This window comes from Malus domestica, chromosome 15 (genome assembly GCF_042453785.1).
Source record: "Malus domestica chromosome 15, GDT2T_hap1".
Lineage (NCBI taxonomy): Eukaryota > Viridiplantae > Streptophyta > Magnoliopsida > Rosales > Rosaceae > Malus > Malus domestica.
Genome location: NC_091675.1, coordinates 9,590,951 through 9,618,781, shown reverse-complemented (window position 1 = coordinate 9,618,781; position 27,831 = coordinate 9,590,951). Strand labels below are relative to the sequence as shown.

Below are 27,831 nucleotides of genomic sequence, written 5' to 3'. Positions count from 1 at the left end.
GCAAGTTCTTTGGCCAAATTGCTTGGTCTCTATTGGCACGGCGTTGGGTTCTGACCATAATCATGTTATAGTGCACTGTGCTCCGAAGGTGGATATTAGGAAAAAGATATTCAGGTTTGAGGCTTATTGGGCAAACGAGAATGATTGCAAGGAGATTGTGAGACAAGTCTGGGAGCTACCCCAGGAAGGCAACTCGGTTGAGAGATGGAACAAAAAAATCTGTGACTGCCGTGCTCGGCTTATTAGATGGAGTAGAAGGAAATTTAGTCAGAGACGCTGGAAAATTCAGAAGATGATGAACCATCTGGGACTGCTTCAAATGGACTGGAGAAGCAACTCTCAAGAAATTGAGGATGTTTCAAAAGCTGTCGACACTCTGTGGAGTCAGGAGGAAAGTGTTTGGAAACAGAAATCTAGGGTCCAGTGGCTACAGGAAGGGGATGCCAACACAAAGTTCTTTCATCAGTCTACTTTACAAAGAAGAAGGAGGAATAAGGTGGTTACTCTCAAGAGTGATAATGAGGAGTGGGTGGATAATCCTGATCAGATTCGCAGGCTGTTTGATGAGCACTTTATGGATCTGTTCTCTTCATCGGGACATAGGGATTGGGGTGGCCTCCTTGACTGCGTCATTCCTAAGGTTTCAGAGGAGATGAATGCTACATTATCGGCTCCGGTTTCTGCGGACGAAATTAAACAGGCTGCTTTAAATATGGGTGGGCTCAAAGCCCCTGGCCCCGACGGTTTCCAAGGCATCTTTTTTCGATCACAGTGGGATATAATAGCTGCGGACGTAAATAATATGATTGAGGATCTGATGGCAGGGTCTTTACAACCCTTGCGAATCAATGCAACTCATCTGGCTCTAATTCCGAAAGTTCCTAACCCGGAGTCTGTGTCTCATTTTCGTCCCATCAGCCTCTGCAACTTTTCTTACAAAATTCTCTCCAAGGTCTTGGCCAATCGCTTAAAAAGGTTTCTGCCGGATCTGATCTCTCCAACCCAAAATGCTTTTGTGGAAGGTAGACAAATTCAAGACAACATTGGTATTGCGCATGAGCTATTCCATTTCCTCAAAACAAGAAAGACGAAATGCAAGCTGGAGTTGGGAATCAAACTGGACATGCATAAAGCTTATGACAGGGTAGAATGGGACTTCTTACTGGCAGTCATGGAGAAGATGGGCTTTGATAGTCGCTGGAGATCTTTAATCCTGGGGTGTATCTCCACTGTTAGTTTCGCCATTCTGCTAAATGGTCAACCTGGACCTCGGTTCGCTCCTTCTCGCGGGCTTCGCCAGGGGGATCCCCTGTCCCCATATCTCTTTTTGCTGGTCAGTGAGGTGCTATCTCTGCTTATAAAACAGGCGGGTGAAAGAAAACAGATTGAAGGGGTAAAAATGGGCCTTGCCGGTCCTATGATCTCTCATATATTTTTTGCTGATGATACTCTGATTTTCATGAAGGCTGATGAGAGAAATTGCAGGAATTTAGTTCAGGTAATTGATGAGTACTGCTTGGCTTCGGGACAACAGGTCAATAAGTCAAAATCCAGTGTTTATTTTGGGGGAAATGTTCCGGAGTCTCTTTCAATCCAACTTGCTGCCATTCTTGGTATGGAAATAGTTGGTGATCCGGGATTGTACTTGGGTGTTCTAGCTATATGGGGGAAATAAAAAAAGAACGGTCTTGCTTACATCAAAGGTCGTCTGCTAGGAAAAATCCAAGGTTGGAAGCGGTCTACTCTATCTCAGGCGGGGCGTGAAATCCTAATCAAGGCGGTGGCGCAAGCAATTCCGGCGTATCCTATGAACCTCTTCAAATTTCCTTCGACTCTTTGCAATGAACTTGATGCTTTGATTTCGAATTTTTGGTGGGGTCAAAAAGAGGGAGAGAACCGTATCTACTGGGTCTCTAAGGAACTTTTGGGCCGATCAAAACAAGATGGTGGTCTTGGTTTGCGATGCTTCACGGACTTCAACGATGCTCTTTTGGCTAAGCAATGTTGGAGGCTGTTATCGGATCCAAATTCTTTGTGGGCGAGGGTGCTCAAAACCAGATACTTCCCTAATTGCTCTCTCCTTGACGCTAAACGGGGATGAAGAGCTTCGTGGGCTTGGTCAAGTCTCCTGGTTGGAAGGGATATTATTCTCGAAGGTGCTCACTGGCAGATTATGAATGGCAAAGAGGTCCGGGTATGGGTGGACAGATGGATTCCTTCAATCCCTTCGGGACGACCTTCCCCTTTGGGTACGGTCCAAGTCTCTAGGAACTTGAGGGTCAGCTCTTTGATTTGTAATGAGTCTGGGGAGTGGGAGGTAGACTTCTTGAAACCTTTTGTGGTGGATGATGAGATCAAGGCGATTCTGGAGATCCCATTGGGCGATCCAAACTTTAAGGATAGATTGGTGTGGCCTTTCGAAAAAAAATGAGCATACTCGGTTAAATCTGGTTATCATTGGGCTTTGTCTATGACTCATATTCACAGGAACCTCCACCCGCATAGATCTGATTCGATTCCGACTCAGTTATGGAAGTGCATGTGGAGTTTGAAGGTTCCTCCAAAAATAAGAGTTTTCATGTGGAAGTCTCTTCATGCGGCAGTGGCTACGATGGCGAACCTGTTCTCTAGACGCTCTTCTCATTCCCCCATGTGTCTCATCTGTAACTCGGCTGAAGAATCAACGGAACATCTTTTTCTCCAATGCCCGTGGGTTGAGGCGGTGTGGAATGGGGGAAGTCTGACTCGCGGTTTTGGCAGGGTGGGGATCTTTTCTTGGGTAAATTGGTTAAATGAAATTTATGGTGTGGCTTATGCTAACAAGGGTGATAGGATCAAATTGTTCTCTTATATTGATGTTACCTGTTGGCACATTTGGAAGTCTCGGTGCAAATTTCTCTTTCAGCGTCATCCAATTTATCCAGGGCAGGTTATCGTCGCTGTTCATCATTCGGTGGGTATGTTCCTTAAGGCTAATCGTGTCCCATGTAGTAGGCCCCGAAACAATGCTCTGGTTCAGGGCAATGACGTCTCTTGGTCTCCTCCTGGCTCGGGTTTCATCAAGATAAATGTGGACGCAAGTTGGATTGCTAGGGAGTGTGTGGGCTTCGTGGGAACGGTGGCTCGAGATGATCAGGGCAGTTTTGTGGCTGCTTGCAGGAAGAAGATCAGTGCTTCGAGTGTGGCTATGGCTGAAGCTAAGGCAATTTTTCATGGCTGTTCGTTGGGGCGGTATATGGGATGGAATGATATTATCATTGAATCTGATTCTTTGGACTCTGTGTCTTGTCTTCAGGATCTGAATTCGATGGGCAGATGGGATGCTTTTCCTTTACTCGCTAAGTGCTCAAGTCTGGGAAAGGCTTTCCATGACTGCCGCTGGTCTTGGGTTCTAAGATCGGCTAACAAGGTAGCGGACAGTTTGGCGTCGCGGCATTGTAGGGAGGTATGTGATTTTGTTTGGGTTAACCGACCCCCATCTTCCCTTGTCTTTGTTCTGTGTAATGACGATCTCCCTTGTCCCCATTAGGCTGGTAGTTTGGGTGCAAGGAGTGACACTTTTAGCATTTGATGCGGTGTCGGATGTTTTCTTCCTTGTACTCCTTTTTGCTTGGTCGTTGCTGGCCTGTTTGCTTTGCTGTTAGCTTTCTTGTTCTCTTTGGCATCTTTGCCCGGGTAATGCATTATCTCGTTCACCAAAAAAAAAAAAAAAATGGAGCGAACGATATCAAGGCGACACCAAAGCACAAAACGAATATATTTGTTTGCAAGATTAACGTTTTCAACATGTAGCGTAACTTTCATTTTTCTTTCAATTCACTCGATTGTTATCGATCTTCATCCCCTCGATTATACTAAAAAAGAAGTTGTAGATCAATGATTAAAACTAATAATCTTAACAATAATGATCATATGTTTGAGTATATATATTAACCAATTGGACTTGTTAATCATGCTACCAAAAAAGGATAGCGACTGTTCTGCTGCTGCTCCTCCTCAAAGTAAAATCTTTTTCTTGGTATCTAATAGGATTCCGAAGATTCTTCATCGCATTCGTTCATCTGTTATTTTGCAGCTAAATAATATTTTGAGTTTTTTTGTTTAAAATTGAATGTAAACAGTATTTGACGAAAATTAGCCGCACAATATCCAGTAAACACAATAAAATGATCTCCAAAATCCACAAAGATGATCCAGATTAGACCCTCATCCTCTTTATATAATAATACAAGATAGTAAGACAGCGTATCTATTTTCGGGTGAGTCCAATTTCCGTGGCCCAGGCAGCCGCAGGAGGATACACCAAACCCAGAAGGAAGTTCATAAATTATGTTTGCATGCATATACGGCTAATTGCAGTGGCTTTTTTGAACTGGATTTTCTCTTTTAATTAATAAAAAAAATAGAAACTTGTGGTAATCGTGTCCTGGGGATTTTCTCTTTTTTGAACTGGATCCTCGCCAAGTCATTTTCTTGGGGATTCGGAGGATCTCGTAATCGTGTCCGTTTATCGTAAATCATGCGGTCAGAAATCATTTAAAATTTAAAATTAAATATAAATAGTACCTAACGAAAACCGACCGCATAATGTACGATACACGGACACAATTACGAGATCCCCTGCATCCCCATGTAAAGGATTTGGCGAGGATCGTATTCCCCGGAAAAACATGTATTTGTGCATGTAGGACCCTTTTTGTTTCTTCTTCTTCCTCCTCTTGTTTTATTTTCCTTGTTCTCTCCTAGGTTTATGTGGGACCTTACAACTTAGAAATTAGAATGACAATAATTTAAAGAGAAAATATTTAAGAGGGTTATCTGACTATGACAACTTTTATATCGAGTAAAATTGCATAAGGTTGAGTAAAATCTCTTCTTTTTTTTTTTTATGAAAAACATTTTCTGAACGGATGAAAATAATTTTTAGAAATTGGATGTGAAAAAATACAAAATTTACAATTTCAAATTATACAGAAAAAAAAGACAAACAAAAAAAGCGCGAAAATTTCGAGTAAGTGTTTACATAATCTTCTTCTATCCGAATAAATGATTAATTGAAATAATGAATCACCATTGATATCTACACATTTGAGATCACCAAATGTTCGAGAATTCCTTTATTCACTAAAATCTTTAGAACATATTAGAATTTAGAATATATTAAAATATAAAATATATTTATTATTTTATATAATTATATATATTATTTAAATTTTTAAAAAAATTACATATTAATTATTTATTATATAAATAATAAATCATTATTGCAGACGAGGTCGGATAACTAGTAAAAAAATTCTTAATATTGTTTTCCGCAACCTTTTTGTGCCATTTCTTTTTGGTTAAACAAAGACCAAAAAGATAGATGTGTTTTAATTAAAAGCCAACTTGCTTTGAAGAACAATTATACTTTTAAAAGGAAGAGGATCCTCTCCTGAGCTCAGGATGGGGATCCTCCTGACCGGGTTATCCGGACTGTTCAAATTTAATCCAACGTTTTCAAACAGAGGATTTTTTTAAAAATTATAATAATTATACCATTGGATTAAATTTGAACGATCCGGATGGTCCAGTCAGAGAATCCCCATCCTAAGCTCAGGAGAGGATCCTCTTCCCTTTTTAAAAGTAATTAATTAACTTTTGCAACCAACGGCTGATGTGGCCACTCAACCAATTTTAGAAAATGTCATTGGTTGATGAGGAAAATAAAATTAATCTTCTAATATTTTGAATCAAGCAAATATTACTCCAGAACTCCGTATATTTCCAGATCACTGCATTGTACTTTAGGTCCTTAAATTCAACATTTTTCCTTCTTTTTTTTCTTTAATTCAAAAAAGAGACTAGCTAATGATTTTGCCAAGGCACCTTAACAGGGGTCAGAAAGATTCATGTAGACATTTCAGATTTCTCCTAACCACGTCGTATGATTCACCAACGCCAACAATCAAATGCAAAACGTATTACATGGAATACAAGTATGAAATTCATCTCTAACTATTAAGACAAGTAGTTAACATTTTTCCTTCTGGCTATTCATTTTTCACTTGGGTCATAGTCTTGCAGATAACTTGCCTAATGAGCAAGCTCTTAATTGGTTTTCTGTATGACATCAGCAACGAAAGGGATAGGAGAGAAATTTGAATGATACCATGTCTTTATTTTCCTATCCGAGAATGAATGATACCGTGTCTTTTTCAACCTTGTCTTTTAGTTCAACCGCGTTGACGTAGATGTACGTCATATGTTATTATATAATTACAATAAATTGTTTTTATTAAGTATCATTCTAATTATATCTTTCATCCGTATTTTAGACATATTGAAAAATCTCTCATATTTGAGTTGCGGGTCATTAAAGTCTCTTAAGGCTATGTAGAATAATTTATTAATGGGTATGTGTTATTAATGTTTGGTTTTAATTACTAGAGTTATGAGAAAGGCTAAGGAGACTCTCAAAGTGAGATTTTTTATAGATTTTTTATCACTTCATAACTTAACGTCAATTTATGCGACAATATTATAGAACATGTGCTAAAAACATGAAGTGACAGAGAGTTCATAAAGAGTCTTACTTTTAAGAAAATATCCGTAGTATTTCATCTGGAGGTATTTAGCGATGACAATCTTGTTTTAAATGTTTTTTTGGTCCTTTTGTTTGAATAAATTATAACATTTAGAAGGATGTTAATCTCTCTTTGTTTCAATGACGTTGGAACTTGTAAATATGAAAATTATAAACATGTACACTAATATTCTTCAACTCTTTTATTCCGAAAAGAAAGTATAAACATTGTACATACGAAAAGTCTCTTGTGCAGACTTATAAATTTAAATGATTAAATTATGTAGCCATCATTTTCCACCGACATTATGGATCCAGTGGCATGCGTATTCAACTCTGGATCTTCGTTGGATGTTCTTTGTGAATCTCAAAAATCCGTGAATCATATTCATTCATCGTACATTGTGCGATCAGAAATCATTTTAAATATTTTTATTTAAAAGTAAATACAAATAATACATGACAAAAACTAACCGCACGATGTACGATAAACAGATATAATTTATGGATTCCTAAGATCTTCACCAAAAGATCCGGAGAGAATCCTGTTCCTCCATATTCAATACAACCCAGGACAATTATTGTCATCCTATCCTCCTAGTAACACATGGGCAACCTAGCCTTCTTCTTTTTCAATGTCGAGATTTGAACTTATAATCTTATTTAAATAATATAAAACCCGAGTGTCAGGATTGGTTTGGCATTATGAAAATTATTTTAAAAATTATGTTTGGTAAATGAAAAAAAAAAGTGTTTTTTGTCAAAATTATGAGTCCAAAACAACAGAAAGTAGAAGCAGCTTTACTCCTGCTTTTGAAAATAGCGTTTTTTTGGTTCTTTCCACAATACAGCAAATCCATACTAACCCTCAATAAACTGAATGGACATAGCTAGATGATAACGTACGATGAACTTGTAAAATATATACCATAAACAACATCGTTTCAGACTCGATGGCAGAGCCAGATTTAGAGTGTGAGATAGATTGGGATGAAAGTAAACAGTGAAGCTATCTAAAACCTCAACTCTTTCCAAACAAACTAGTTCTACCTGCAAATGCACAAAATTGGATTGGACTGTTGTACTCCTTAGAACACAAACTGGCCCATTTTTTATTCTGCCTCTTGATATATCGGCCCACTTGGTTAATAAATAAAGGCCTGCACTTTGTTCGGGTTTGTGATATTTTTTGTGAAGGATAACTCACGGGTTGATCAACACCCAAGTCAATTCAAAAATAATAATACCATACTACGATAACTCATATTTGATAAAAAAAAAAAAAATTAAGTCCAGCATGGTTCATCATCCATAGCATCGATACTATTTTCAACTTTATCATATATTATCAACCGAAGAATTTTATCATAAAATGTTTCAGTAATATTAGAAGTGAACCTACGTATAATTTGTATGATCCTAATTAGTTGTTGTGAGGCGAATTAAAGCGGGGTATCATGGGCCCAGTTGGGGCCCACTTTATGTGTGACGTGGCCAACGACAAAGATGCACACCAAAACTTGGCACAGCTAAATGCATCCGAGGTTCCAGCTGGGCACCAGCTTAGACAGAAAATGGTTGTTCAGTCTAGTTGGAGTTGAACCGTCATTTGCGAGTCGGTTGAACCAGTTGGCCCGTGTCTCCCTTCTCACGTCTACGCCATCCAATTATCTGCGTAACACGTGGACCAATTAATGAAGCACGCGAATATTTTCTCATTTCCCTTCCATCTTTGGATTGTTAATGGCCCTCAGCTTTAAGTTTAATTACAAAACTAGCCCTTGATTTTTAGCCTTTCATTTTTTACTGTTGACTCATATAGTCTGAATTGAAAAATAAAGATTGAAAGGTCAAACCATCTTCTTTTTTTCTTCCCTTCCATTCACTACTACTACCACAACCACCATTTTTGACACAACCACTTTCCACCACACCACCATCGTTGCCACTATCATATCCCCAATTGCCGTCACTCTTGCCACCACCACCTCCACCACTCACTATCGCCACGATTGACATTATCGCCACCGTCTCTCCATGACCACCACAACATGCACCTTTGCCTCCTCCACCACCACCAAATTATCCATTGGCATAACCTTGTGACCATGGTCATCATACCTCCACCGCTTATTGTTATATACACCATCTTGCACCACCATCACCACATTCTCCATTGCATTACCCTCACCATGGTCATCACCACCTCCACCAGCTCCGCCACCATCATCCCTACCTCTCAACTACAAATTTCATAACCATTGTTACCAAGAGCATCCTCTACCACCATTGCAGCCATCACTGGACCACCATTGTTCTATACCTCGCTATTGCAACCGCCTATATCCCACCATTACTAACACTTTTATTCTCACCACTACCATCCCTAATCCAACCACCATTTCTATAAACACCAATTTCGTCTCAATCACACCACCCTTACCACTATAGCCACTATTATTACCCAAAATAGGTATACGTATTGTTAGAATCTAGAGAGAGATTTAGTAAGAGAAAGATGTAGAGAGAGAGAGAGAGAGTAAAATAAGATTGTGTATTTCATGATTGAATAAGATTACACATAGGGTATTTATATGTATACCAACATTTACATATAAGAGTAACCACCTATCTTAATGACTAAGTAAGGTATAACCAACTCTTGCAATAAACTCTAACAATACATTCATTGTTATTTTACAGCACTACCCTTAATATGCATACAATTTTAGACATTTGATATCAGATGCGCGTTTAATGTATTCATTCTCTAGAAATATTTCGGATTAAACTACCACGCATTCTCAAATTTCAAAATCCAAAATCTTATTTATGTTGTCCTTTTACAACAAAACATTTTTCACAATCCGTTTTGAAAAACATTATCGGACCGACCTTTGCCACTCTCCAAATGGCACATTTTTCTCAGGAATGAAGATTTCTAACTTTTGTCACCACACCCAAAAAAGAAAAGATTTCGAATTTCCACAGAAAGTTGTTGACCGAGGTCAACATGAAATATACACGGCATAATGGCATTTCCGTAATCCCATCAAAAAATGAAGGTGCAACGTGGATTGCCATGCCACCGGTGGTTTCGGACCCACGTCACATATGCGGACCGTCTTCATGACAACAAACAGCGTTTTTGGTAGGGGAGCTTCACAGAAGTCTCCTATCACGGAAAATAAAAATAAAAATAAAAATAGGGAAAAAGGAAAGCTGTTTCCTCTACGCGCTTCAGATCGCGTGAAGATTACCACCCAAGGCCACGACCCATTGCGCGTCTACATATATACATATCAACATTATCGTGTAAATCCAATTTCTAAATTTGGATTTATGTGCTAATAGAACGTTGATATTTCATCCCTTGTCGCATAATTTATGTCCAGCTAATGGAATCAAGATTTATCTTGATTAATTAGAAAAAAAGTTGATATTATCCAGGAAGATAGTGGAGTTAATATTCATTCTTATGGAGTTAAAATGTATTTGATTTATTTTGTCTTTAAACAAATTAAAGCTTTTTTGTATCAGTATTTTAATTTTGTAAAATTAAAACGTCACATGCCATGGTCCAGAAAATACTTGTCTAACAACGAAAAGTTCAGTAACAATGAATGTGATGACATGAAAGGCTCTATAAAACTCAATTTTTTTGCAAAGAATTCCCTTTCATTTGGTTCCAATCAAATTATAAGATATAATTGAGAAAATATATAGAATTATTACTTTTTCAAATATATTGTTTTTAGTCTGAAAATATTTGCATTTGCTTAACAAAATTGATAGGTTTAACATCCAATGTAAGTACATCACATAACCAAATTGATGTTTCAAAATCTACTCACGACGAATATAAACTATTAACTTAGTTACTAAGTAATATTATTGGAAATCTGTGACTTAGACCTTGTTGGGTAAATGTCGTTAAAGAAACCTAATTATTAAGAGAATATGTACCTTTATCAATTTTTTTCCAATATAAAAAGATAAAAAATGCTAAGAAAACTTTTTAAAATAAATTATTTATGTACTTTCTGTCACCTAAATACCCATGTCAAAATTATAAAGTATTAGAATTTCATTTTTTAGTATTGTTCTAAAAATCATTGCCTAAACGACTATCATGCCGATTAATGACTAGGCATTTAAAAATTAAGAAAGAGCGCCTAGACCTGCTGAGGCGTCCACCTAGACCGCCTAGGCACCCGTCTAGCTTGCCCAGACCTGCCTAGGTGCTCACCTAGGTTATTACTCACTGAAAATAGATAACTTTCATTTTGCATTTTATTTTTTTCAATAAATTGTAAGAGACTTGTTGAATACTTAAATGAACACACCTTATATGCTTGTTCCCTATATTTTCATTATGTTCCAATACTTCATAACATATACGTCATTATATTTTGTAGTTTATGATGAAATTATATATATATATATATATATATATATTAAGTATAAACATACATTATTTACACAAAATATAATAGATTTACTTAAATCCGCATATTCCGCCTAGACGCTAGATCCCAACATACAGCCCGACTAGCACCTAGCATCTAGCATCTTTTAGAACATTTTTTTAGAAAGCCTCCTTAGTATTTTTGAAGAAAATTATTATCTAAATCACATCTTTCTAGATAAGTGAGCTGTAGGAAAACCTAATTGTTTTCTATTTAACCCTTCTTTTATGAAAAGTAAACCTAATTATTAAGGGAGTAGGAATCGTTACCAAAACCAATAATGAAACCTTAAAACCGTGGTGGACACCGCCCAAATTGTGGCGAGTGGTTTACACCCACTAGCGCCTCTTTGTCGGTTTGGTACTCCTTTTGCTTTTAGGTCTCTTACCCTATATATTCCTACCCTCCCTCTCTCTCAATATTCACATATAATCTCTGTAAATTCCCCTTCTCTCTCTCTCTCTCTCTTCCTATCTCTCTCTAAGTTGTGGCCGAAGAGCCCCAAATTTTCTAGACTTTTCTTTTCCCCTTTGCCCCTTTGAGCTCTAAAAGCTCGAATTTTCGGATCTGAATTTTGTGTGGTCTCAGATGGCTGTTGAAGTTCTCAGTCCCAGAGATTGCCACAAAGACTCGCTCTCACGCCAATCAGTAATGAATTTCAATCGGAACCCTAACCCTAACCCTAGCCGCCTCGGCCGCCCCAGCCGCCCCCAGAACGACGGCAAGAACCGAAGGCCCACCCGGCCCAATAACCTACCTCGCCCGGTCCAGAAGTCCCCGGCTCCCCAAAACCTCGTCATGGGCCAGGTCAAAATCCTCAAGCGCGGCGAAGAAATCCCCAAAACGGTGCCGGCTCCACCCCCACAGAAGCAAAATTTCAAGCCCCAAGTGCCGGCTCCGCCACCACAGAAGCAGAATCCCAAGCCCCAGGTTCCGGATCTAGGAAACACGAACCTGATGGGTCCGGCACCCAAGCGGGTTCCGAAGCAGACCAAAAACAAGGACTCGAACTTGACTGCCGGGTTCTACGCCGGGTCGTCGTCGTGCATAGCCTCGCCGCCTCCGAGCTCTCTGCCTCTTCCGTCGTTCTTCGCCAAGAAGAGCGTTGTCTCGAGCACCGACGCTGCGGCAAGCGAGCTGCTGAAGCTTCTGCGGCTTAATCTGTCTTAGTTGACCGTGAAATTGCAGAAGTGTAAAGTCTTGGGTTTTGGCTTAACGTTCGAGATGCGTGGTTGTCGTCCTTCCCCTTATTTTTTCAAAGGGAAGGTCGATGAATTCGCAGTTCGATCTAACGCTTTTTCTCCTTTTTACTTTATGGGTTAGATGATTAGTGTGCAGGGAAAATTGGGTCGGCCCGGTGTAGCGTTTAATTATAATTATGTTTTAGTTATTAATTGTTCTATTAAATTAGGTTTAGGGTTACTTTGCCTTGTTGGTCTTTCTTGAAGATGGAGATTAGGGTAGGGTATTAGGAGCTGTATCTGTAAAATTAGGGTGCATATTTGTACGTGTATATTCCCTAGTTTTTACGATATATATGCAAATAAGTAGATGCAAATTTAGTTTTTAAATTCCATGTATATCATTTTCTATTATTAAGGTGTTTTTTCCTCTTTACAATTTTCTAGAAATTAATTTGCTGGGATATGAAGTATATGAACTGAGGATTTTTTTTTTTTTTTTTTTATGTCAACGATAAATTTTGTTAGATTAGAATGTTAAATTAGTTTCTGATGAGGATCGAACTCATAAGAACTTAATACATTTTTACTATTGTGATAAATGGTCACTAACTTAATACATTTTTATTGTGATAAATGGCCACCCGCAGGTGGTTTTTTGTAAGGGTGGAAAAAATTTCCGAAAATCTCGAACCAAACCGAAAAAATTACAATTCCAAACCAATAATTTCCCAAATCAAAATTCCTAAAATTTTCAAGATGTTATCCTGAACTGATTTCGAAATTTTGGTACGGGATTCGAGATTAGCTTTTAGGTATTTCGTAAATTTCATACCGAATCGAAAATATATAATTTAATTATTATATATATATATATATTTATACATGTATATTATATATATTAATCTTTTATAATCGATACTAGTAGTTTCTAATTCATGCTCTGCAACCTGGAATGCCTTACATCTTGCATATTTTCATGTTCTGTTTGATATTTATTTGGATTTTATTATTGCTACTGTCATGACTAATGATTTCAAAAGGTTTGATTCTTTTATCTCTCAACAGATTGCAAAAAGGATTTAATTAATTTGAATTTTGATTCTGATAAAAACAGTTAGGCATGCCAATTTTAGATTAAATGGTAGTGTAAATGAAATGACATTCGTAGTTTATGAATGTGTTCTTGAATTATATATTTGAACAACAATTCATAATTTTATATTTCAATTTGGGATTCCTGATTTGTCGGGAAATCCCGAAAATATTTTGGGATTCCCAAAAATTTAGTTTGGGATTGATCTTTAAATTCCTGTTCTGAAAAATTTCGGTTTAGGATTCGAAATACTAGTTTCTGTATGGTATCCTATACCAAACCACCCATAGTTTTTTACTTGAAGTTGTTTTGTTAATACCCCAGTATTTCACTGGGCGTATACAACGTACAAATGATGAAATTCGGAAAAGCTGGGGAAAAAGCACTTTGGGTTGCAGCTTTAGGAAGTAAAAGCAGAAAGCAAAAGTAGGTGTTTATGAACTCTTTTTCTGTGCCCCTTTCGGCCCCTGAACTTCATTTGATGTCGGTGGGATTTGGCAAGGAAACTGAAATGGACTCTAACCATGAACCAAATTATGATCCAAGGCCCTAAATTTACTAACAGGATTAATAATTCGTAAATCGTGTTCATTTATTGTATATTATGCAGTAAGTTTTTGTCAGATATTTTTTATATTTAATTTTAAATAAAAAATTTAAAATGATTTATAATTGCACGATGTACAATTGACAGACATGAGTTATGAATTTTCAAAATTCTCACAAAGAGAATCCAGATTCTTGAATTCAGTACCAAATTTTGGAGGACACGGTGATGATGTGACTTGAACCGTTTTAATTGCTGGTTCTTTGCAAATCAATGGCCTATATAGGCCAAACCCTTAAAAATTGTTTTCAGTTGAAATCATTCAACTTAAAACCTTTCTACCGCTTCATGTTATGTATAATCCTAGCCAGTGGTAATAATTTGAATATAACTCGTCACCTACGGCGGTGGAATTTGATACTTTTTACTTTACAACAGTGCAACGTGGCCAACAACATTAAACTCTAGGCTTATTTTTTGGGAAGATGATCCTGTTCGGATCTATTTTGTGGAGATTTTAGGAATCCTCACATGCTAAACGTTTATTATATATCGTGTGATCAGTTTTCGTCAAGTACTATTTATGTTTAATTTTAAATATAAAAGGTTAAATAACTTATTACTGCACGATGCAATGGTTAAGTTGTGAGGATCTCCAGAATCCTCACAATTTAGATCCGGATGGGATCCAAATCCTTTTTTTTTGTTATGCCTTTTGAAATTGGACTTTCATCTCACTTTGACCCCTAAAACGTAAAATCTATCACTAAACTCCTGAAACTCAAATTTTGCCTTGTGATGCCATTTCTGTCAAATTCGTCTATTATGATTTTTTTAAGACTCTAACATAGCTTAAGTGAGGCCTACTTAACTGCTGATATGACGGCCACATAATTGTTATATTTTGAAAACTCAAAAAAATAGTTTTCAAGTTTCCAATTTTAATTTTTTTGAAAAAGGTTTTGATTGAAGGAGACTCGAAAATTGTCATTGAGGCAATAATGGGAAAGTGTTGCATTCCTTGGCAGATTCGTGCAATTGTTGAATATCAAATGGTTGGTCTCTTCTTTTGATTTTATAAGTTGAAAACATATTTTTAGGGAAACAAATTTTTTAGCCGATGCAGTCACTTTGTGTGGGTACGTGTTAAATAACTTTCATGTTTGGAGTGGTTGTGTTCCTTATGCAGCTACCAGTGCTTTGTTGTTTGACTAAGAGTAAGGGCCTTGGATGTTACCGGGATTTTTCCCCCTCTTAATTTTATTTTCTTCCTAAAAAAATATAAAAAATTAAAAATAAAATGGTTATTAAAGTACCTCTCACCTATTTACAAACAGAAAAGGGTAAGTTGATGGGCCATGCAACAATGTTTAATGGCTGGAATGGGTTTTTCATGGAACGTTTTGAGCATAACAAATGTAACGGACATGGAAAAGTTCCGTGGGCCTTGTCTACCAAAACAAATAAGGTGTGTTTTTCTAGGAGACTAATCCAAGAACCTGAATCTTTATGGGCTCGGGTTTTGAAGGGCAGGTACTTTTCGAAGGGTGAGGAAGTATTGATTTGGTACTGTTGTACTTTTATAAAAAATAGATATAAAAAAAAAGTTGAGCTTAAAAAGGTGTTTGGTAAATCCTTAAAAACATCTTATTTTCACTGTTTTAGATGAAAAAAAGCTGAAAAACATGAAGTAACAAAAATAAGCTTATTCACACAGCACAACAGAAACAGTTTTTTTTTCAAAACACAACAATATCAAACTAGCCCATATTGTCGGCTAAAAAGGGTTCATGGGCGTGGAGCAGCCTTCTGGAGGGACAAGCTGTCATCTTTCGTGGAGCTTGGTGGCAAATTAGTAATGGTCCATGAGTAAACATACGACAAGATAAATGGATCCTTGATCGTGATGGTGGTCTCTTACGCCCTACACTTCTTATCCCAACGGCGGCTCTCAAGGGTGTTTGACCTTATTGATCAATAGACTAGGATGTCGAACACTATCCAAATCTTAAATTTGAATAAGATTGAGATTCTATCATAAAATCAATTGATAATATGCGAAGTAGCTCAACTTCTTATAAGCCTATGTAAGATTTATTCTCTCATAAATGTGGAATTCATTCTCAACACGTCCCCTTCAAGCATAGCACGTGGTCCATTCTTCCATTAATGTGAGACTTATTCTCAACACGCTCCCTTCAAGTATAACACGTGAACAACACGTGGGGCAATTTTCAACTCTAACATATGGACAACACAATAAGGTGACGTGAAGCCATAATGGGATGATGTAGAGTTTGTGTAGTCGTTTGACTTCACACGTGGGGTGACGTGGAGTCGTTTAGCTTCACACTTGAGAAAACTTGACTCTGATACTATGAAGAAAGTTGAGGTTTCATCATAAAATCAATTGGTAATATGGTGAGTAACCCAACCTCTTATAAACTCATATAAAGTCTGTTTGCTCATCAACGTGACATTCATTCTCAAATCATTCTCAAAAAAATTTAACGTTGTTTATCCCTCCTGATATCAAGAGCATTGAGCTAATTTCTAGTGGTGGTTCGGATACGTTGGAACACTTATTTGGCCTTGGTCCCATAATGGTGGTTATTCAGTAAAATCCAGCTATGCGTATGCTTATTGCCATATTCCTAGGGGGTGGAGCTTCAGCATTGTCGGGGGCAAGCCCAGCGATCTCATCAAATTAACAATGTCTTCTGGAAGTTGATGTGGAGGATTCAGTCCGTGCTGATTGTTCCAGTTGGTCGCCCCCTCCTTTTGGAACTATCAACTTGATGCCGCTTGGTCTAACAGGAATCGGGAAGCTGCCATGGGTGTGATATTTCGCTTTTCCGACGGTTTTATTGTGAACAGCAAGTCTGCTGTTTGCTTTTCAAAATCCTCACTTGAGTCGGAGCGCGGGCGGGTCTTCATGCTGCAATTGACAACGATATCCAGGATGTAGTTTTCGAATCCGACTCCCAAGAGCTCATTCATGGCATAAATCCTGATTTTAGAAGAGCAAAATGGCTTTTATCCCCTTTTATATTCCAAATTAGGAATCTTAGACACCGTTCCATTCCATTAGGTGGCTATGGGTTCCTCGTCAAGCGAATTTTGCAGCAGATTGGGTTGCATCGTAATGTAAAAAAGGAATGTGTTCGGAAGTCTGGGTCATTCGACCCCCATCCCCTCTAGTTCACATTCTTTAAGAAGGCTGCTTCCTTGGCCTCCCTAATGTCTCTGTTGTTGGCTGAGGTGGGGGAGTGTTGGACTTTAGCTTCGCTTGTATTCTGTTCTCTCCCCTGTCTTGGCCCTGCCGGGTTGAGTTTCCCTTGGTCCTACTCGTTGTTGTCTTCACCTTTGCTCTGTTTTCTGGGTTTATTTCAGGGACTTCAACGAAAAGCTCATTGTACTGTTTATTTTAACGAAAAATTATATTTTTACACTAAAAGGTCAATCCTGATACTATTTTCTTTACCCTTTATTTTGTCTTTATCGTTAAAACTTAAAGTTTTCAAATCATTTTCATTAATTTTCTTTTTAGTTTATGATTTTCTACTATATCTGTTTGGTTCCTCAGCTCTGCCCCTAATGAAATGTCCTTTGTCATCAATAATAATAATAATAATAATAATAACAATTGCAAGTATTAAATTATCCTGGTAGATATGATATTCTGTTTTACTCATTGCATTTTAAGTTTAAATCCTTATTCGTTTTCATAATGTAAATTAGAGTAATAATAATAATATTGCTCATAATAATAAAACATAAGAACACTATAATTTGATCAAAGGAAAACTAATGAAAATAGTTTGAAAACCTTAAGTTTTAACGATAAGGACAAAATAAATGATAAAATGAATAGTACCATGATTAACTTTTTAATGTAAAAATGTGGTTTTACGTTAAAGTGAATAGTACCAAAAAAATTTCGTTAAAGTTCTCTTTGATCAAATAATGAGAAATAAGATGAGTGAAGAATTTTAAAGTTATTGCATTTGTCAATCAGTTCCTTGCAAGTAATGTTTGGGCAATAAAGTCTCACCCTTCGATATTTATGAACATGAATGTGTCCACAATCCACATATATAGTAACGGCCCTCTATGCATTACCGTTTCACATCAATACTTTACACGCCAAACTCTTTATGACGCCTCAACCCACATTAATCTCTGTAACATTGTTAGCCTTTATTAAATCGATTCTCTCAATAACTAACAAGTTTTCCCATCATTATAAAAATCCTGCAACTTTTTTGGTATGGCAAGGTTTCAAGACGGAGTTTAACATCAGTCTTGGTTAAGGACAGGCAATAATTTACGTTTCACATGGTGCACGATTTTATATATAGTTTCATTTTGCATCGTGATGGAAGACATGGATTATCATCATGAGCTTTGATGTTGCTACTAGGCATTTGACTAAGACATGACATAATCTACACAATTTTATGTACAGTAAAACAGAGTTGTAACTCATGTGATTGAAAATGAAGTCCGTATTCGGATCACTCTCCGTCCATATCGCCTGTATAAACATAAAAATTTGATCAAGGGTTGTACATTAAAACGTGTACTACTTTCCCTAACAATCTTCTCTTAGCCAGACTTGTAAGACTGCAAAGTTACGTCCTGCACTTTGGGGCTTCACCAACTGCATTTTCTGCCTTCACCAGCAAGATTTATGATATTCGCTAAAGGCTCTGAAGCTGATTCCCAGAAACGCAAAACTTTCTCACTACACTTTCTCAAGGTATCATAAATATTTGTATATATATCTATGCAGGCGCTATTGAAAGGTCTGGCAGAAATTTCATACACCCATGATTAACTGCCAACAACTTTTTACTGTACGTATATAATGTGAAAGTGTAAAGGAAACGATCGTTTTTGGATCAATAAAGTGGATCACGAGGTTCTAATTTTGTCGAATTACACTTCAACGTTTCAACATACTACAAAGTTGTACATTTGTTAAGTAAACTATTTTGTTAACCATTAACTAATAACGTGGCAACATTGAACCTACACTTGGAATGGCATTGGTGTGTTTCATATCGCATGGTTAGTCGGTTTGTGGAATGCTTTGAACATTGTCACATCAGTAAGTAACAAGTTATTTGAAAACAAAATGTGTAAATTGGCCGCATGTCAAAACATTAGGTGTAATAAGAGAAAATTAGAACTCATGCCCCATTTGAAATTAACCCTAAACCTCGAGAATGTAAATAACTATTTATCTTTATCTTCACTTGTAAGTGAGAGATTTTAAGTTCGATTATCGTCAAAGACGAATTTGAACCATATTATTATTGTTTGTTCAAAAAAAAAAAAACCTCTATACATATAAATAACTATTTATCTTTAGTTGCAAATTACAGTTTAGATATATATACACAACTAACAAAATAAAATCACTAACCATTTATCTCTGATTTAATTATTGATGAGAGTGTGATGCCTTAAATGGCCTTGTAGCAAACTATGTAACGACTCTTATCAATGAATCTACTATCGTTTCTTTGAAAGAAAAAAAAAAAAAAAAAGTTGCCCATTACATGATTTAGCTGAATTATCTACAGTAAAAATATGGATATACCAAAAAAAAAAATCTTTTGATTTACCTACCAAGAGAAATGGTTCCGACATGAGGAACCGTCCAAAATAAGATATTTATTAAAATAGAAACGGATATTTTCTTGATTAGGCACCTCTATAAAGTCGCTTAGATTAGGCAAAAGCTGAACCATATGCAGTAGGACCAATACACGAGCCTAATATATAAGTTTCTGGAATCTAATGGTCTGTTTTATGGAGTGGATGAAATTGGTCTTGGAGATAGGATTATATTGATAGGGTTTGCAAGACATGATTTGTACCTATGTATAAAGATAGATTAGATAACTTATTCTATTGCGAATTCATAATTCATCTTGTCGAGTCTTGTTCATCTGACATTTGACACAATAATTAATTGACTGAACTCAAGTTCGTGGTAATTAATCACAACTTATCTCATCTAGCACATCATATGAGGCCTCAAAGGCAACCTGATCACTAAAGCTTGCTTAGCTTTTAAATTTTTTGCCCTACATTTTATTTTTAACACAAATGATATTTTACACTAATCTACACTAAAAAAAAACATGAAAATTTGAATTCGAGACTAAGACAAATCCACCACTTGCTTTGTCCGGCATCTTTAAATAGTCTAAAAGAAACCTAATTCTACAACTTCTCATTGCATTTTACCCATCCTAACCTTAAAACCCTTCTGAAATAGCCTTGAAGATAAGATCAACTTTTATGTGACTGCCAATTATTTGTTATTGTGACAAAGAATGTTTAGAGTTACCTTATGTGGTAAGATTCTTATGGAAATTATTGGGAGTTTGGGGCAATCACTTTTCCCTTTCAATTCATTGGCAAGCACTTCATGCATAAACATTGTCCACCTAACTTTCTAAAAATGGTTTTTCCAACTTCAAATATTTAGGAGTCATTTGATAATTATGTTTTTTTAATTATTAATTTTCATTTTTTTGAAAACTTAAAATTGAAATCTTATTTGGTAATTATTTCTGTTTTCATTTTGAAAACTCAAGAAAGTCGTTTTCAATTTTTTTTTTAACTGGAAATTGAAAGTATTTACCAATTAAGATTTCAATTTTCAATTAAAAAAAAAAAACGAAATAGTTATCAAATGACTTTTAATAATTCACTCGAAGAATGTGAATGGCATCAAATGAAATTTGTTTGTACCATACTCGACAAATCCCGAAACTACTGAGCACCGGTTAATGTTATACCGCCAAGGACCCATAAGAGTTTCCCTCCAACCAGGAGGCCAATCACAGCGCGACACGTGTCGACATAAGAAGCCAATCATAGCGCAACACGTGTCAATATCAGAAGCCAATCACAACACGACACATGTCAATGTCAAAATGAAACTAGAAACTCTCTTCTATAAATAGAGATCATTCTCTCACAATATTTTCGAATGTCATTTGTATTAAATCATTCACTAGTACTCACAAAATGAGAGCTTGAACCTATATACTTGTGTAAACTCTTCACAATTAATGAGAACTCCTCTACTCCGTGAACGTAGCCAATCTGGGTGAACCACGTACATCTTGTGTTTGCTTCCCTGTCTCTATCCATTTACATATTTATCTACACTAGTGACTGGAGCAATCTAGCGAAGGTCACAAACTTAACACTTTCTGTTGTACCAAAGTCCTCACTGATTTTGTGCATCAACAAAATTATTCGATAACATTTGAGAAATGCTAAGAAGACTTTCAAAGTACAACTCCCCATGGACTCTCTACCACCTCACAATTTAACTTCAACTTCTATGTCAACATATTAAAACATGAGGTGACAGAGAGTTCATGTAGAGTTCCACTTTTGAGAGAGTTTCCTTAACATTTATCATAACATCTTATTGGAATGCTACTAAGGTATCTTGACACTATCAAGTCATTTTTTTCATCTCTACTATATTTTTTTTTTTCCCAATCATCTCTACTATATTAAAGAACCATCTTTATCAATTAAAAGAGGTTGAAATAACGATTTAATCTTTATTCGTATTCAATAAAAAATTCAAATAAAATCATGAACATTAAGATAAATTTGCACAGAATTTTTATTATTGTTTTTTCTCTTTTCCTCATCCACATATCATCAAAACATTAGAATTATTTTTTATTTTGTATGAATTGTAAATTATGTCTTTCTCTCATAAAAAATATATATAAAAAACATTACCAGTAAAAGTTTCCACGTCCACCGTTATTCACACAAGTGGTGTGTGGGACAATGCTAATATTTATTTATTCGAACTAGTAAAAGAAAATTATTAATTGCGGAACTAAATGCAATAAATACATGTATTTAATCAATAATTATCTAAAGTTTGCGTTGGAACTGTTCAAATTCACTCTCACTCAAGAAAATGGGCATACCAACTCGCCTAAACCATTTTAGGCAAATTGGATTTGGCGGTTTTATAGGTTGGGCTTAATTGGTTTCTTTCTCCTTTCATAATGTGAGTACAAGTGACAAATATTCAATACTTACGTCAAATTAGGCCTAAATCATGTGAATTGATATTGTAAAATCACAAAAACTATTTAATATATGAATTTTACAATTCAAATTAAGAGGGGTGTATTCAATTGAGAATTTAAGAGATTTTAATGGATTTATAAATTTATGGATTTTTATCGAGTTTAATTGATTTTTAGAGATTTCATATAAAATTTTGATTCAATTCCCTCGAAATCTCATGGGGAGAGGTGAGATTTGTGGATGCTTAAAATACACTACGAAATATTTCAAATTCCCTCTAATTCCTCAACTTTATCAAATTCTTTAAAATCAATTTATAATTGAATACACCTGAAATGCTATAAATTTATTTAAAATCCTAATTGAATACACCCGGATTTTAATAAACTATCTTAAAATTCTAATTGAATACACCTTCAATTTTAGAGAATCACTTAAAATCATGATTGAATACCCTTAGATTCATTAAAAGAATTAAAATCCTTCAAAATCCCGATTGAATACATCCCCCCTAAGAATTAACAAACAAGGGCGTTCAAAAGTCACTGAATTTTAAGTATATTTATCCCTCTCTCTAATATTTATGTATGTTTAAGATGAATTGTCATTCAGTGTGTTAGTTTCAATCCGTTAATAATGCTTCAATCTAATCAAATCCACCTATAGAACGCATGATTAAACTTTTACCATCAAAATAAAACTTAATGTTCACAATTCAACGCAACTAATATGGTAATCAGTAGACCCACTAAAATGTTCACCGTAATATAGGGGTTTTATTTGACATTTTAATTTTAAATCATAGAGAATCGAATCAAACATTCTTAAGGACTAGATTAGTGGCATTGTGCCAAGAACGTATTATAATAGGCCGAAAAGTTTGAAGAGGTCATCCTCACGCCCTTTTTGCCCCCTTTGCCACACAACGAAGACAGGAATGGGGGATGGACCCAAAAACGTTGTCGTCTCAAGCACAGGAGAGGAATGGGTTGGACCTTCAAACGGTGCCGTTTGGAAGACCGGCATTACAAAGGCCCACCAAAAGCAAAAACCCATTGAAATGAACCCATGACAAAATGAAAGTTGTCAGTGCAACACGTCAACCGGTGGGACCCAAAAAAAAAAGGAAAAATAGAGAAAAGAAAATTGAAAAAGAAAGAGAAGAAAAGGAGTCAGAGTCACACAGACCCACCCAAACAACGCCACCAAAAAAACAAAAAACAAAAAAAAATTGAAAAAACCGGAAGAATCATCGACTCCCACTTTCTTCCACCACCATATATATATTTTCAACCCCCCAACCGCTCTCTATCTCTTTCATTTCTCTCTCTCGCGCATCCGCCACCCTCCTTTCTCTCTCTAAAAACCCTCTCTCCCTCTCTCCCTCTCTCTCTCTCTCTCTCTCTCTCTCTAGAACTCTGGGTTTGTAGCTTCAGAGATGGTGGTTCAAGACGATTGGACGAGGGCGGCGATGACCGACGACGTGCTCGTGGTCGAGCTACTGCTGCGGCTCAAGCAGGCGCAGGCGGCGGGACCGTCGTCTTCGCTGCGGTCATCGTCTCCGATGTCGCAGTCTCTTTTGACGCTAAGGTGGGGTGTAAGGATGCCACGCTCCAAAGCGGCGTCGTCCGGTTCCAGATTCGACGGCGGCGTCTTGCACCAGAGGAACAGCGGCAAGAACGGTGCCGATTCCACCACTAGATGCAGCCCCACGACACCGCTTTCATGGAGCGGCGGTACCGGCTCTCCATCCGCCACCGCCGACGGCTTTGAAGAGTCCAGCTGCCCCAGATCCAAGGTCCATATCACTTTCTCTCTCTGTGCTTTTCGATTTTTGTGCTTTGGATTTCCCGCTAGCTGATCTCTGCTCGCAGTGTCTGAAGCGATGACTCTTCGAGTCTATTTATTAATTGACCGATATACCCACGGCGGCCGGCGGCGCTTCGTATTTACGTCTAGCTCTGCTGAGCAGCGCCGCTAGCGGAGAGCCTCAGTGTTGTTATAGTTGATGAGGCTTTTCGCGTGGCTGTGGGACGACACATTTCGTGCCGTCTTTGTCACTTTTACCATTTTTGTCCCTCTTCCTTCGACTTATTTACCTTCTTCGTCAATTTTTTTTCCGTTTTTGTATACGCTCGATTTCGAAACGGACGTTTCTGTTTGCTCGTATCGCGTTTCGGCTGTCGTCCCCTGAGCAGCTACTGCTGGCGAGGTCAAATTCGTCATATCGGTTTTAGATTCTTCCTTCTGTGTTTTTCTCGCCGATCGCTAATGGTCAAACTGTCGTCGGTCGCCGTGGACGGTATAGCTTTTGTGTCTTCATCCCGAAAATGCCCTGGCGTGCCAAAGTATTTTCGCATTTTGCTCACGTGACGTAGCAGATCGAGACCTTCTCACGTTTTCGTCTCGCTCCTTTCGCCGGTCATCTGTCATTCTTGTTTATATTCACCAAACTACCCTCCCAAGACTCCGCCCTAGATTCTGCTACCCAAGGACACTTCCGTCAATTCCAAACTTACGGCAGTTTGAAAACCCCGAAGCTTCCTTTACCCGGCCAACTTTTCTCGTCTGAATCCCTTTTGCTCGCGACAAAAGTCGGATCCCTCGTCAAGTCAAAAGTAAGAAGCCGGGCGGGGCATTTCGGTCATTTTATAAATAGGGGTGGTGTGTGGTGGTGAGGTGGGGCCTATCTTAAAAGCGTGGTTAGGTCTGCTGGAAAGATTTTTAAATGTGATGGAATACCACGTATCCTTATATAAATGATGAGTTATGTGGGTTATGTGTATTAAAAGGATAATATTTTAAAAATTAAAAATTTTCACCCTTGGATAAAAATACTTGATTTACTATCGATGTTTCCGTCGTAACTAAAAGTTTCTGGGTCCGGTGAGTTTTTCGTTAGGGATAGGTGATAGGTCTGCGTTTCGGTTTGTTGTGGCGTTTTTAGTGGGGGGTTGTTGGAGTAATTATCCGGTGTGGCGCGGGTGCAGGAATCGGTTCAGCTGTCTCCTTTAAAAAACCCTTTTTCTTGCACTTTCTGGAGATCGAGAAAAACCCGGCTGGTTTTCGGCCGTCGATCTGGGGATTGTACTTTTGGGTCTTCCAAATCTAAGGGTCTAGGATTGTTTGGTGAGGAAGCGTCTTTTAATTGAAAATATCGTATTATTTATTTAGTTTTTAAACTTTTTCGATTAAGGGGATTTTGGAAAATAGATTGGAGTTGTCAGCAAGTGGAGAGGCGGTATTTGAAAGGAGTAATGTGGGATTGGATTGGAGGAGGGCCATGGCGAAGGAAAGTCATGTGAGAAAGTCACGTGAGGAATATAATAAGGAGCCTGTCATGTTGTGGCCACGTGGATTTTGATGATGTCAAATTCCAGCTTACATTTCATTGGGCGTGGAGTAGCTTTATCCGGGGTAGCCGATAGCTGGGTAAATTGCAGGCTTGGTAGTGGATACAGATGTGGGATTCCGATTTGGGCAGCTCTCGCACTGGTGGGAATCATCGTGGAGTCGGATGACACTAAATTTTGGAAATTTAATGTTTTTTGTTAGACGAGTCATATGAATGATGTGGTCGGACAACTTTATCCGATAGTTTTTACTAGTTTGATATTGTTTTTTTTTTGTGTTTTGGTGGGCTTATGTGCTGAAATGTGGTTTTTGGATTGAAATTTCAGGGTAATGGTACATATGAATCCACCAGCACCACCAATGCCGCCAAGAGGGCAAGGAGAAAGAAGGTAAACACTAAACCCCAAATTTTGTTTTGTCCCCTTACACTATTCAAAGGAATATAATTGTAAGAATTTAATAATTAATGGGCCGTTTCGTAATCTGCAATTAATAGGAGGACTTAATTTGAAGTTTGTTTTGTTGACATGGACTTGGTTGTAATTTTGTCAGACATATGCTGAGCTTAAAGAGCAGGAAAGTTCGTTGTTGAAGGAAAGGACACATCTGGAAAAGGAAATAGCGACCTTACAAGCAACTTTCAAGGAGCAAAGAGCCAAAAATGTCAACTTTAAGAGAATCAAGGTGAGAGACAGATTCTAGTTAATTTACATAAATTATGGATTGGATCTTATAGTTTTACGGATTTTCGCCTAATTTTCTATCCGATTTGTGTCTTTGCAGATTGATTTGGACTTGCATTCTGCAAGGAATTTGAGTGCAAACTTTGACGGAGCAGGGAAAGCAATTTCCAGCCAACCCCATGAGAGAATAGCTTCTTCTAGTACCACTGCATACTACATTCCTTCGGATTTGCCTCCAAGTCCACACCCGCGATTGGATTCTTGCGTTGAAAGCAATGATGTTCCGGCCCGGGATAATTCCTTCTTGCTGCCTGATTTGAACATGGTGCCGGCGGTCGAAGAATCCGGTTCCGAAATGCTATATGGGATGAGCTGAGGAAAGAAAAGCGGTCCTCCTGTCTAACATAGCACACGCCAGAGGAGCTCACTTCAGTAGGTACTACTACAAGTAGAAAGTCGAGGGTATTTGGTAAGTTACGGATTTAACCTGGTCTGTTGCCAGTTGCTTGGAGTTGTATGGGGGGTTAAATTAGTAAAATTAGCAATATCTAAAGCCTAATGGCTGTAGAGATTGTGCTTTTATGTCACAGGTTCCTGCTTTTTAGGGTAAACCCTCAATAGTTTTCTCAATCTCGCGTTGAAATTATATTAGATCCATCCAAATTGTATCATTTTTTGTAGTTGAAACGTTGTCGTATTTTTCCTCATCCGAAATTCAATTTATAGTTTCAGTCCCACAACTCGTGTCAAATTGTCAATGACTCGTGTATCTTTTTATTTTGATTAGTTTTCAAAAACTCTCTCCCTCCTTCTCTTTTAATTTTGGTAAAATAGTTGGTGAATTGGGAAAGAGGTTATATACAGATCTCTTCCTTCTAATCCGCTAAATCAGAGAATTTATGCTTTCGAAATTTGATTCAATTGAAGTTATTATAAATTTTAAAGTTGAAATTTTGTTTGTAATCGTTGCATTAAATTTTGATTTGATACGAATTATTTGATTTGATAGATTAAAATGAAAGAATTTTTCGGTCAATTTGTGCCAATAAATGATAAAAGTGATGTCACGTTGGAGAAAAGGACGCATCTTGTTGGGCGTTGCTTTTAATGGGACTTTTGGATGTTCTAGAATATCGGGTATCTTGAACAATTTTATAGGAAAATTAATGAAAAAAGTTTGAAAACTTTGAGTTTTAATAATAAGGACAAAATAAAAGATAAAGTGAATAGTATCAGGTTTGATTTTTTAAAAAATGTAGTTTTTCATTAAAGTGAACAGTACTATGAGTTTTTCGTTAAAACTCTAGAATTTTATCGTGAAATCTTTGTCTAAAATTTTACAGTTAATACACCCAAATTACTCTGAAGGATTAAAAAATTATGGTCTTTTTGTCATGGAGGTTGAGTTGCTGTGTGTTGTATTTCTCGAATTGTACTTTGGAGATCAAAGCTGCTGCCATATTTATTTATGCAAAAAGCGTACGTTAAAGTATATACAAAACTCATGATTAGTAATTTATTCTCCTGCAAAACATTAAACAAACAAATTAATCATGAGTGTTTTTAAGATGGAGATGATTTTATTAAACCAAAAACATAAGTACAATTAGAGTCATGAAAAATGACGTTCTAAATAGGACAAGGATTGTCTACCCTCCTTATTTCCGTATCCTTCCATACCCTTCTGTTTGTATAATTACGGTTAAGTCACATTAACATTTCATATTACTATTCATTTTTGTCTTATTGTTTCTATAAAAAAAATAATATAAAATGTTAACGTGACTTAACCGTGATCATACAAAACAGGAGGACACGGGAACAAGGAGGGCAGACAATCCTTGT

The 27,831-nt window shown here is 37.1% G+C and overlaps 2 protein-coding genes across 2 annotated transcripts; both read left to right on the top strand.

The window, feature by feature from the left end:
* Window positions 1-11,622: 11,622 nt before the first annotated feature.
* Window positions 11,623-12,204, top strand: LOC103400263 (pollen-specific leucine-rich repeat extensin-like protein 2). The gene has a single exon (XM_008338917.1). It carries the CDS (start codon window positions 11,623-11,625, stop codon window positions 12,202-12,204), a length of 582 nt encoding a protein of 193 aa, XP_008337139.1.
* Window positions 12,205-23,191: 10,987 nt separating this feature from the next.
* Window positions 23,192-26,726, top strand: LOC103456231 (uncharacterized). The gene is made up of 4 exons (XM_008395908.4): window positions 23,192-23,747; window positions 25,630-25,692; window positions 25,856-25,987; window positions 26,087-26,726. Exons 1-4 carry the CDS (start codon window positions 23,388-23,390, stop codon window positions 26,360-26,362), a joined length of 831 nt encoding a protein of 276 aa, XP_008394130.2. The 5' UTR covers window positions 23,192-23,387; the 3' UTR covers window positions 26,363-26,726.
* Window positions 26,727-27,831: the final 1,105 nt, after the last annotated feature.

Excerpts from the sequence above, each read along its gene's own strand:
- LOC103456231 (XM_008395908.4), top strand. The coding sequence starts at position 23,388 with ATGGTGGTTCAAGACGATTGGACGAGGGCGGCGATGACCGACGACGTG. Across the intron at positions 23,748-25,629 it reads CCAGCTGCCCCAGATCCAAG|GGTAATGGTACATATGAATC; the intron begins GTCCATATCACT and ends TTGAAATTTCAG. Across the intron at positions 25,693-25,855 it reads AGAGGGCAAGGAGAAAGAAG|ACATATGCTGAGCTTAAAGA; the intron begins GTAAACACTAAA and ends TAATTTTGTCAG.
- LOC103400263 (XM_008338917.1), top strand. The coding sequence starts at position 11,623 with ATGGCTGTTGAAGTTCTCAGTCCCAGAGATTGCCACAAAGACTCGCTC.